This window comes from Crocodylus porosus, unplaced genomic scaffold, assembly GCF_001723895.1.
Source record: "Crocodylus porosus isolate Cpor-Errol unplaced genomic scaffold, CroPor_comp1, whole genome shotgun sequence".
NCBI classification, from domain to species: domain Eukaryota; kingdom Metazoa; phylum Chordata; order Crocodylia; family Crocodylidae; genus Crocodylus; species Crocodylus porosus.
This window is the reverse complement of record NW_017728906.1, coordinates 8,197,575-8,209,708: the sequence shown is the minus strand read 5'-3', so window position 1 is coordinate 8,209,708 and position 12,134 is coordinate 8,197,575. Positions and strand designations below refer to the sequence as shown.

General features: G+C 41.9%; 1 protein-coding gene across 2 annotated transcripts in view; it reads left to right on the top strand.

Annotated features, from left to right (window-relative positions):
• TFG (TRK-fused gene) overlaps positions 1 to 11,380 on the top strand; it is a 32,971-nt gene extending 21,591 nt beyond the window's left edge. For both annotated transcript variants that reach the window (XM_019528663.1, XM_019528662.1), the window contains exons 7-9: positions 815 to 955; positions 7,599 to 7,688; positions 10,553 to 11,380. In XM_019528663.1, coding sequence (XP_019384208.1) covers positions 815 to 955; positions 7,599 to 7,688; positions 10,553 to 10,932 — 611 coding nt within the window. In that variant the 3' untranslated portion in view covers positions 10,933 to 11,380. The remainder of the gene's footprint in view (positions 1 to 814; positions 956 to 7,598; positions 7,689 to 10,552) is intronic.
• Positions 11,381 to 12,134: the final 754 nt, after the last annotated feature.

Sequence of the window (12,134 nt, the reverse complement as noted above, 5' to 3'; positions counted from 1 at the left end):
TTTTTGCAAATTTAAAAACAAAATTCATGAAGTGCTATTGTGCCCTCTTCTCAGTGTTAAAGAGAAGTATGAATAATTTTCATGGCAAGTAACTTTTCAAAATAAAAGCTTCCCATATCCTGGCTGAAAGGGGAAATCTGAAGAATTAAGGGGTGGGGGGGAGAAATAATACTGTTCTCGGTATTATCTGTCTGCTTACCAGTAAAATAATTACTTGCTTAGGACACTGGGAAATCGCCATAGTAGATACTCTCCAAGTAAGTGTGGAAATTCAAGGTTTTTTTGTTTTTTTTTTTTTTTATAATTGTTTTTAAATTTGGGTTTAGTATGAGAGGGCATTTTTATACATGCCCTGCTGTAGGTTTGGGGGGGCTTTAATTAGAATGGCTCCAAGAGCCGCTGTATTTAAAGCACCCACAACATCTTGTCCCTGCACTTCAAAATTGTGACAAGGCCACTTTCATTAAAGCTCATCATATGAGCTTTAGTTACATTGCCCCCACTGCCATTTTGAAGCGTGAGGAGATGCATGAGACATGGAGGCTGCTAGAGTACGCTAATTAGCACATTCCAGCAAACTCAATTAATCGAGTCTGTTTCAATGCATTGTAATTACAGTGCGTTGGAGTAGGCTCCTCATGTGTCTACAGACACCCTTAAATCTTAACTTTTTTCAAATGTAAAGCTATGCAAAACTGAACAAAGTCCTTTTTTTTCCTAGAAAGAATTTATATTAATTCTGGATTAAATTTATCTTCAGTCTGTGCCCTTCCCTGTGTAGTCATTTTTTTTTCTTTCCCCTTGCATTCCCCAGGACCACCCAGTGCCCCAGTTGAAGAACGTTCAGGGACACCAGATAGCATTGCTTCCTCCTCTTCTGCAGCCCATCCACCGGGTGTTCAGCCACAGCAGCCATCCTATGCAGGAACTCAGCCTCAAACTGGTCAAATGGAAGGTGAGCAGCATGCTTTTCCTGTCTTACAATGTGAAAATTGCCATTTTTAAGACTCTGGGTAGTTTAGAGGTTTGTCACGTTTTTCATTAAAAGATTATATTGTAACTTCAAGTGGTACTTCTACTACCCCACACAACAGGAAATTAGCTAAAGTGATCATCAGAACCCAAAGGTCACAACTGCCCTGCTCTGAATTTTTTATAATCTTCTCTGTTAAAACACTAGGTGGTGCAGTAGCTTTGTGTTTTATTTTAAAGTCAGATCATACTATACATTAAAAAGAAAGGAACATTTTTTTGCAGTATTGTGGTAACTGTGATAAAGCTAATGCAGATATGACTGAGTTTAAAAATTACCAAACTTTGCCATTAATGTGGCTCGGAAGTCCTAACATGTTGTTCTAATCACTGGGTGAAGCAGTAATTGAAGTCCCTTGCGGTTTTGCAACAAATGCAAAAGGATTTCCTGTGTTAGTAGGAGTGTTGCCAGCAGACGGAGGGAAGTACAGGCAACCCTTGCCGTTCGTGGGGGATATGTTCTCATACCCCCATGAATGGCAAAATCCGTGAATAAGGCACTGCATTCATGAATGCAGTGCCCCCAGGCAACTGGGGGCTGGTGGGGGCATGGGAGCGTGGTGGCGGGAGCCCAGTGCCAGCAAGTATGGAGCTCCCAAGGAGCTCTGGTAAGTGCTTAAAGTGCATTTAAAATGCAGGTTCAGCGTTCGTGAATATTTGAAACTGCGAAAGCCGAACCCACGAATAATGAGGGTTTCCTGTAGTTATTTCCCTCTTCTGCACTAGTGAGACCACATCTGGAGTACTATGTCCAGATTTGGGCCCCCGACTACAGAAAGGATGTGGACAAGTTTGGAGAGGGTAGGGGGCTGGGGCGTATGATGTATGAGAGGCTGAAGGAACTGGGCTTATGTAGTCTGCAGAAGAGAAGACGGAGGAGGGATTTGATAGCGGGCTTAAACTACTTGAAGTAGGCTTCCAAAAAGGATGGAGCTAAACTGTTCTCAGTGGTGACAGATGACAGAACAAGGAGCAATGGTCTCAAGTTGCAGCAAGGGAGGTTTAGGTTGGATATTAGGAAAATCTTGCTCACTAGGAGGGTGGTGAAACACTGGAACAGGTTGCCTAGAGAGGTAGTAGAATCTCCATCCTTGGAGGGTTTTTTAAGGCCTGGCTAGACTAAGCCTGGGCTGGAATGATCTAGTTGGGGATCATCTTGCTTGGAGCAGGGGGTTGGACTAGATGCCTCCTGAGGTCCCTTCAAACCCTAATTTTCTATGACTCTGTTTAAACTGTTGGCCTGTGCATTTAAAGCAAGCCAATTAAATGCTGCTTGCTGATTTGTATTTACTGTGTCATTTAGAGGATCAAGTAATTGGTTCTTGTTAGTCTGTTCAGCAGTGTGGATCAGCTCAGCTTTTTAATGCTTTCATACTCTGTATAATACTAATATTGCTCTGTCCCAGCAAGATTACTTGGTTTTGTAATGTGCTGCCCCCACCCTGGGGTCCTCTACTCACCCCTATACTCTTGATACCTTCAACATCATCCTGCTTGGTGCTGCCCCCACTGTAACCAACTCACAATTGTAACCCTGCTGACCCTACTTCCCAGGTACCAGCACAGACTATCACCTACTGCCTCTTCTCCCAGCTTACAGCTGTGTCCAGGCTGCACCACCCTCCTCCCTGTACCTTTGGGGTAAATAGCTTTTAGAAGCAGGGGACAGCCAAAGGGATGGAGCAGCAGCACCTGGCTGGGGATGAGAAGGGGCTAAACAGGGTCCAGTAAGTCACAAAGCCCTAGAGAGTTCCCTGCAGGTTGTTGTGCTCCTACTTAGACACCAGGTGGCGCTGCTGTGTTTTGACTGTCCATCCAGCTCATCGTTGCCTCACTTTTTTACAGATGTCTTCAGTTTGTTCATGGTCTGTAGGGACACGTGTTTGGCTCTATTTTTACGGGCTGTTTGTAAATCTACAGACAGTTGGCAGTCCTGCCCTTGATTTCTAAATATGCACTTGCCTGAAGTCTCCATTATATTGGATGATACACTTCTGCATTGTCCCTGAGCTGTCAGACAAGCTTGCTGTTCTTTCCGAGGGAATTCTCTCCCTGCTGTGGAGAGACCTGCTCTGTTGCATTTTAAAACATAGCTTTTAATTTTTATGTTTCCTCGTCTTAATTTGATATTTTACCTGTGCCAAAGTGATTAGATTTAGAGGCAGAATTTCATTCCTCTTGCTTCCTACTATGTGTATAACAATCTACAGATAAATGCTCAAATAGTGTAGCAAACATTAAAGTGGAGAGCATAACTGCATTATCTAACTAGCCAGAAAGAAATTAGGACTGAAATATGTAAGTTAGAACCAACATGAAGAAGGGTGATTGGGCCCAAAAGCGTGCTAAGAACTTTTTTCCAGCTACTCGGATCACATCTACTCAAAAAGCCTTGCCAAACAACAAGAAAGTCTACTGTAAAATTTGAGCCTGGTAAGAGCTGAGCACCCATGATATAATTGAAAAGCATCGAGTCATCTGTGGAATATAATTAACGTAACAAAATGCAGGCATTTAAGCAAGCTAAAAATTAGACTTTGAATTGGACTAACTAAACATTTAAGATCAGACATCTGCGATGCATTGCTTTCAGCCCTGTTCTTTTCTCTGAAAATTGTGGCTGCCTTTTTATAACTGCACTATTAGAAGTGTGACACTTCTTTATATCTTCTCTGTCTCTGTGTCTCTCTCTTTTTTATGAAAGTAAAACAATGCATAAAATGCTTAGAGGTTTTAAATATAATTTAGATTTTGTACCTCTTGGCTCCCAACACTTTTGCTGCAGATGCTTTTGGAAATTTGTGTTGAGGTCTTTCTTTGGCAGCCAGAAAATGTAGCTGTAAAATAAGCATTCTAATTTTTGGCTGCTGACTGCTTTTTTTTAGCATCTCTATGGGAAAGGAGGTCAAATTGACAAAAATAAGGTATAAGCAGCAAAAGATTGACTGTTGTAATAAATAAGAGGTAAAAGGGTTTTACAGTGCTAACACAGTGCTCTGGAACTTGAATCACTTACTAACATGAAATGAATGAAAAATCATTACAGCATGTTAAAAGCAGAAGAAACTTAAAAGCTGCATCAAAGCTGCTGGGTTTTCCCAATAAAAAGACATGGTCTCCCACTGCCTGGGTACCCTGGGCCTGTCCACCCCTCACCTACTGTCAGGGGTGCCAGTTGGAATGAATGCATGGGCAGGGTCTCCATGGAGACCAGCCTGGTATCCCTGTGGGCAGGGTGTGCTCAGCTGGGCAGATGGGATGGGGCTGTGGGTGGGTGGGATGCAGCAGCTGGGAATAAGATGGGTAGGGCCAGGGCTGGGATTGCAGGATGGTGCTGGAAACATTCAGGGAGTGTATGGCAGTTTGGCCCTGGCCTCACCCACCCATCCTGCTCCCAAATGCTGCTCCCTTCCTGCCCATAGGCCCCATTCCATGCACCTGGCCAAGCATGCCCAACCCAGAGGGGTCTGAAGCTGGTCTCTGGAGATCCCTTCTGCCCACTCTGTCTGGTGCCCCCAGCAGTGGATACAAGGTGGACAGGCCCAGGGCCAGATGAGATAAATTGGCATCTTCTCGTGCTTCTCCCTGCCCCCAGCGCTTCCCCGTCCCCTCCATGTTCCCACTTCAGAGATGCAAATGTTTTTGACATCACAATTTGCGATATGTTAAACCTTTAGTATACAAGTCAATAATGCAGAAGGCAGGGTAGAGGTGCACCTTATAGACCAGGGGTGGGCAATTTTTTCAGGCAGAGGGCCACTTACTGAGTTTTGGCAAGCCATCAAGGGCCACATGACAAGCAGTCAGGGGAAGAGAACTGTTAATTTGCTAAATGTTTTAGGGGCCTCGCGGGCCAGATACAATGGCCTGGGGGGCCACATCCAGCCCATGGGCTGCATTTTGCTCACGCCTGTTATAAACTAACTTGGGGTGGCCAACATTTTTTTGCCAGAGTGCCAAAAAAACTGCAGCATCTACCTTGGAAGGTACCAGAGTGCCAGCATGCTAGAAGAACAAAACCGGGGCATAGGGTACATGGCAGGATACACTGCATATTAGTATAGTTAATAATCATAAATATTGTATGTGTGGTTTTTTGGGTATTTTTTTTTACAGTAAATACTAGGCTTCCTAAAAATTCTAAACCAAGTGACAGTAAATAAAACTTCATGTACTACCTTTGTATGCCTTATAACTGTAAAATTTTTCCTGAAGTTGATGCAAACTAAAGGCAGGACAAACAATGTAAACAGGCAAACAACAGAAAATCAGAAAGAATTGAATTATCTGAAGTGAGTATAAATTTGGGTAGGTATTTCCAAGAAGGCAACTGGAGAGCAGAAAAATGCACAAAAAAGTGAGCAATATGAAATGTCTAAATCTAAGAATGCAGAATAGTGAGGTCAAAATAAATTCTATATGAACTGTTTTAAGAAAGTAAACTGAATAACATGAATCGGTTTGAGAGAGAGGAAAAACTGAGTATGAAATAATTTAACAAAGCAAAATAAACTGAATAATATGCAATGTTAAACTCTCAGTTTGCAAAGCACAGAAATTAGCACTAGCACCAACAGGCTACTGAGCTATCTGCCCCCCAGAGCCACGTGCTTCCCTCGTATATGCACAGGGGAGGGTTTTCCAGTGTCTGTGGCGGAGCTGCCCACTTCACAAAGGTTCATAAAAGCTCCCAGTGCCACGGCAGGCACCAGAGCCAGGGTCAGAAGAACACAGGCAGGGCGCAGTCTACGTTCTGCTGAGCCTGCCCTCAGGGCCTGTGGCCAAGTTTGGGAAGCTTTGTGAAGTTCTCAGCACCACCACTGACACAGTCGGTCAGCAGAACGCAGACAGCATCCCTGCTTCCCTGTCTGCGCTCCCCTGCCCCTACCCCTGGTACCTGCTGCAGTGCTGGGAGCTATGGCTGCTCCAGAGAGCTCAAAGCAGCAACTTAAAAAATATACACACATATATTTTTTTTTTTTAACGTTTTCTTTGGCACACCAAGGAATGTCAGCATGCTGAGGAATTCCTCGGCATGCCAAGGAAAATGTCTCCACGTGCCACTAATAGGCATGCATACCGGGGTCATCTATTCCTGGACCAACTGCATCAGAGAAACATAAACTTTTTGTGAGCAGGAGCTCGCTTCATCGGACAGTGTCTTCAGACTAACACAGCTACCTACCATTCAGCCGATAGTGTAGTAACTGCTGTATCATTAAACAGCATGAGATTTTACTATTAGATGCTTGTAGACCCAATAGAATTGGAATAATGAGTATTACTGATAATTTCACTTATAAAGGCCTGTATAAAATTGTATGGGTTTGCTGTTGGTGAGAGCTGAAGAAACTTGCAGCAGATTCATGTAATTTTAAATCTTGACCTAATCTTACCCTTTTCCATATCTAAGAAGGCACAGTGAGAATTTTGCTTCTTTTAAAAAGTATTTTCCTGATATTTATAACAGCAGTGAAAGGACAGCAGCACTTTACTTTCATAATGCAGTTGGCCACAGATGAGCCAGACATTAGGTTTGGCAGCCATGACTTTGTTTATTCTTTGGATAGTGTTTGTACAGTGGAAGACAGACTTGAAAAGTAGAAGCATCAAGCCTAATAGGGCACACAACAAAAGCAGAATAAGTGCTCAATAACAAATAAAAAGAAATAGACATTTAAAGTGTAAAGCTAACGTAAGAAAAATAGTAAAATCTTGAATTTAGGACTTAAAATGGAGCTCCTGAATTTGAGTGTCTACTTTTCTTTTGTAAGGGCGTGTACTCCTGGGCTTCTTGGCAAACTCTTCTTATAACAAGCCAAGCGTGCTTAAGAGATGTCTGGAAAATGAGGTTAGAATGAATAATGTACCACTCTACTTAATATATTAAGCACAGAAAAAAATGTAGCCATCCAGTGCAGACAGACAAGGAGTGGACATGTTTGCCTTTCAAGTACTTCTTTTTATACTACAGGTTTTGAAGCAGTTATAAAAAGTATTTTTGGTTTCTTGTTTGTTCTGTTTACACCCTGCAGTGGTATTTACAATTAAGGTAAGTACCTTCTGGGATATTCTCTGAAAAAGTGAAAGGGCAACAGTTCTTGAGCAAAGATCTTCACTCCTTCAGCCTGCAAACAATATTCCAAAAGCAAACACTACTTTTTGATTTTTCAAATATAATTGAAAGAGACCATGAGCTGGTACTCAAACTAGTGTTAATTGAAGCAGACAGAGTAACTGCCCTATCATCCAGGAAGTCTCCAAAGCCCACACTGCTATAAAAAAAAAAAAAAAAAGCTGTGTTAAACAGGATGTTGCAGAAGGTTAAATGAACTTCAGTTCCATTTGCTCCTTTTATCAGACAGAAAGGTCTTTCAGTGAGAACATCTTGTAACTAACCCCCAGGTAGAGATATTCTGCCGTATGTTTTGTTGATAGGTTTTTAAAGATGTAAGAGGGAATGACCGTCTTGCGGGGCATAAATTACTGGTCTGTCCTCCAGCCTTGCTTTTTTAAGGATGTAGGTCATACTATGAACTTCAGCTAACAACTTTTTTAATTCATAGGCCAGATGTATCAACAATACCAACAGGGTGGTTATCCTGCTCAGCAGCCACAGGCTCAGCCTCCGCAGCAGTATAATATGCAGTATCCAGGTAAGTAGCTGACTGCGATCTCAGATTGTTCTGTATGTATGGAATGAGGTTTTCCTTAGTGCCTAATATTAGCTTCAGTTCTTCTGTACTTGTTTGGCCACCCAGTGTGCTGAGCACCTTTAACTTCCATTGACCTGATAACACTCAACAGTTCCTTTTGAAAGATGTTGCCCTTAATTTATCACTATGCATGTCCCAGTCATAACTGCATGTGCAGTTTATGGAGATTGAGCCTTAGAAGACAGTCGAACTGAAATGCTAGTTACAGAACACTTTGCATGGTCACCTAACAGAATGCATTGCTACAAAGGAAGACAAAATAAATCGGCAATTGAAAGAACCATATATGGGGAGGGGGAAATCTTCGAAAAGCAAGTATTAAATCAGCTTGGGGGGTGGAAAATGAAAATTAGTTCTTTCCTGCCTTTAGCAAGTGATTAGAACTTCTCACCTGCCCAGGAAATCGTAGGCAAAGGCCCCAAATCTCTTTACATTAATTGGACTTACATAGTGAGGCTTTTCCATTAGCTTACATTTGGCTTAAACACTGGAATATTCCTCAGATAACTCTTTGTAACTAAAATGTGGTCCCTAAAGAAACTGATGTCAGAGGCTGCTTTTGGAGAGTTGTAGGAATCAACTTGAATGAGAGCTCTCTCTTTTTCCTTGAGTATTTATCTGACAGCAGAACTTTGTTTTTCTGGTAGTGTGGCCTTGTGCTGCCTGGTAAGTGGGGGAACATGGATAAACAGTCATGCCATCTTCTCCCAGGCTCCTGAAGGGCTATAAATTAGGCGTACTACTTCAGTCTTACAGTTCAGTGAGAGAGAACTTTGGCTATCCATCTGAGACGATACCTAGCTGTAAATAATCATATTTTATTAATTCAGTGTGTCCAGCCACTGATTGTTACAGTCATCAGTTGAACTGTTCTGATCCTGTAACTTTACTGAAAAGGCTTTCCTGAGCACCAGCAAGCAAATCATCCTGAGTCTCTAATTGTCTCAAATTTACAGGAAATTGTTAGAAAATCAAGTAAGTGTTCTAGGTGTTTTTACTTAGAGTACTTGGCAGAACAGGCACAGAGCAGAGCTAACCTACAAAGTGAAGCTGTTGCTCTTTTTGAGGATTGTGCAGGCAAATGCACTACTTTGAACCAGCTTAATTATATTCAAAGATAGATTTTTCAGCTTTGCAGAACTGGTGAACAAATCTCATAACATGGTTTGGATGAGAGTCTGAGTCCTGGAAAGTTTCAGACCCTTAGGTCATTCTCTGTGTGCCAACCTTTATCCCTGCGCTTAGCAAAGTGCTAAGCCATGGCTGACTGCTCTAACAGTTTCTTGTTCTCTGCAGATTACCCACCCCAATATTTATGGTTTTGAAGACAGTGACAGACTTCCTGAAACCTTATTTCAACAAAGGTAGTAGGAGGGCCCGTCTCACACTTTCCAGGCGTGAGAACTGAGTGGGGATTCTAGCTTCCAAGTTAGTTTTACTCACTTCCAATAGTAATAATAGCAGACTTCATCCAGTAATCTGCTGGAAGATGTTTTATGAAGGTTTGGCATATTGTGAGAGTTCCAACTTCTCAAACTAAAAGCAGGAATTAAACAACAACCTCTCAGGTTGCAATGAAATGTATTCTAAAAGTTCAGGTAACTTTTTTGTGCTTAGATTAGAGTACTCAGGCAGGGCACCTCCTTGTAGATCATCTTTGACTGCTGCCATTCAGGAGCTGTACCTGTGTTTTACCATAGTCTTCATTCCTTGCCCTGTGTTGTCTTCAGAGGGGAGTGGGCTTTCTTTGAACACTCATCCCACTCCCTCTTTGCCCCAACAGTGGGTTGTTCCCACCCCTCTCCTCTGGCACATGTGCTTTGCTGTGGTGCTGACTTTTGGTCATGCCAATGATAAAGGAACCTTCGAAAGGTTTGTTTCATGAGTAAATTTTGATCCCAATTTCAAGGTGAGTTCAAAATTTACTCCAATGCATTCTTCAATCCTTAGTCTTTCTCTTTAGGGCTGTGCATTTTTAATAACTTTTGTGTGTCTGGTGTTTAATGCTGACAGGATTCCAGTCAATGGAGAGGTTTCAGTGGAAATAGCTGCAGGTGTGTTTCATGATAGAGATAAAAGTAGCTCTCATGTTATAGCAAGATTTGTGTTTAAAATCTCCAGTCCGAGAAATTCCCATGGAAGCTAGTTTTCTTGCAGGCAAACACAGAATTGTTTGGGACACGTTAAGATGAAGCAGGCAGCAGCTGTGTCCGCTTGCTCTTTTGCAGTGAGATTACTTATTTGTTTAACTCTGCAAACTTTGTCTTGGTAATGACTACTTCAAGCTGTAAACTAAACCAGAAATGGGCTTGTGAATACATAATTTTCTCTTAAAAACAAACCAGTAATGCAAGTAGCTTGGCAGTGGCTTGAAATCTGTTTGTTGAAAGAAACAAAGCTAAAACCTGTCCCAAATGATACTTTGATTTTTCAGTGTAATATGTGAAAATAAAAGAGGCCTTGCCCCCTCTCCTTCCTCACCCCTTCTCCTTCCTCTTCCAATTAAGTTAGCTCTGGGAAAGCAACTTAAGACCAAACTGAAGCTTTTGCCTTTAAGTAAAAAGCTGTTTACTGTTGCTGGAGAATTTTAGTGCACCAACAAGCTTGTGCTTATATGAAGGAAAGAAAACTGCAGTTTATTGTCTGGTTGTGTGTGTTTGTGTTGCACATATATCAAACCTTGGGGTAACATATTGTACTTATTGTGGCTCATGTGTCTTTGTTTCATAAGAAAATAAGCACTTCTGAAAGTGAGTGTGCTTTGTTGTCACCTCAATGTACTGCTACTGTGTTTGACTTCCCAGCGGGCTACAGTCAGCAGACTGGTCCTCAGCCAGCGCAGCAGTTCCAAGGATACAGCCAGCAGGCACCGCAGGCTCCAGCTCCTGGCTTTCCTGGGCAACCGCAGCAACTGTCTGCTCAAGCTCCTCAGCAGTACCAGGCCGGCAGCTACGCAGCACAGAACTATACTACACAAGCCTCTCAGCCTGCTAATTACAGTGTGTCCCCTGCCTCTCAACCTGGAATGGCTCCAAGCCAGCCAGGTGCTTATCAGCCAAGGCCAGGGTTTACACCACCCCCAGGAACCACCATGACTCCCCCTCCAAGTGGGCCCAACCCTTATGCACGCAACCGTCCACCCTTTAGTCAGGGCTACGCCCAACCAGGACCTGGCTATCGATAAAGAAGCTCAGCTGCTGAATGCCACAGGTACATACAAGCAGCTGCTAGATACTATTCCATCTTAACAGACTCCAATACTTTTAATTGGTACTAAAGTTTCAAAACAGTGAGAAGGCAGAGAGAAATCTTTACATCAGTGTTGCTGTTCAATAAGTGAAATAATTTGCTGGGACAAAAGACCAAATGAATCCTTTTCTGCTTTAAATTGTATTGGCTTCCTAGTTTAATTTGGGGTTTTGGAAACACTACCTAAATGTTTGTAAAGTGTTTAACATTCTAGCTTGCCTTGTCTGAAGGATATTAAAATGCTAGTTGGAAATTTAGCCCACTTACTTGGCTTGTTTTTACTAATAATATAATGTACTAAATTAGATCCATTCTGGACTTAAAGCTAGATATTATGTATAAATTGTAACATTCACATTGAAAGCTAATAAAAAAGATTGAATCCACTGCTTGACTGGTTTTAATTAAGCACTCTGGATAAGATGGTGTGAGCACACTTACTTGTTTATACCTTTTTATATCTGTCTAGTTAAAGAGATCTACTCTATCAACTGTTCTTAAAAAAAAAAAAACAAACAAACAAAAAAAACCCAAAACCAGAACCTATTTGTTGTATAGGCTTTGGGTGAACTGCTAGATTTGTCACCCAGTCTGCATGGTGGGAAAGTTATTACAAAGGTAGGCTGTTTTTTGTACTGATCAGTTTCAGAGCCATTTTTCAATGCCTACAGTTGCCAGATTGCCAAATCACAGTAGTTTTTCTTTTTAGTGCTATAGTAAGAAAAGTGAACAGATACTTTAAGGAACCCATGAAACTGACATAGGAGTGAGGTTTTTTTTAACTGGTATTCTGATTTAAAAAACAACAAAGCTTCAGTGACTTGATAGGAATCTTTTTGAGGTATTTGGCTTGGAATCCTTAACAAGAAATAGTTTACACAAACCTTTTGCCACTCAGAAAAACTTGGACAGCAGTGCTGGTAGCATCATACTGAGCCAAAAAGAAAAGTAAAAACCCAAACCCCAAATCCATGACTGTTATGAAACCCAAAGCAGACCACACAGAGCAAAACATGGCAAAGGGCAAAACCACTTTGCTTTGGTTAAAGTATTCCTAGAAACCATACTGCATAGCCAGTGCTAATCGATGGAAAAGCTAAGGCTAGTCCTGAGAAAAGAATGGAAATTGTGTGAGGA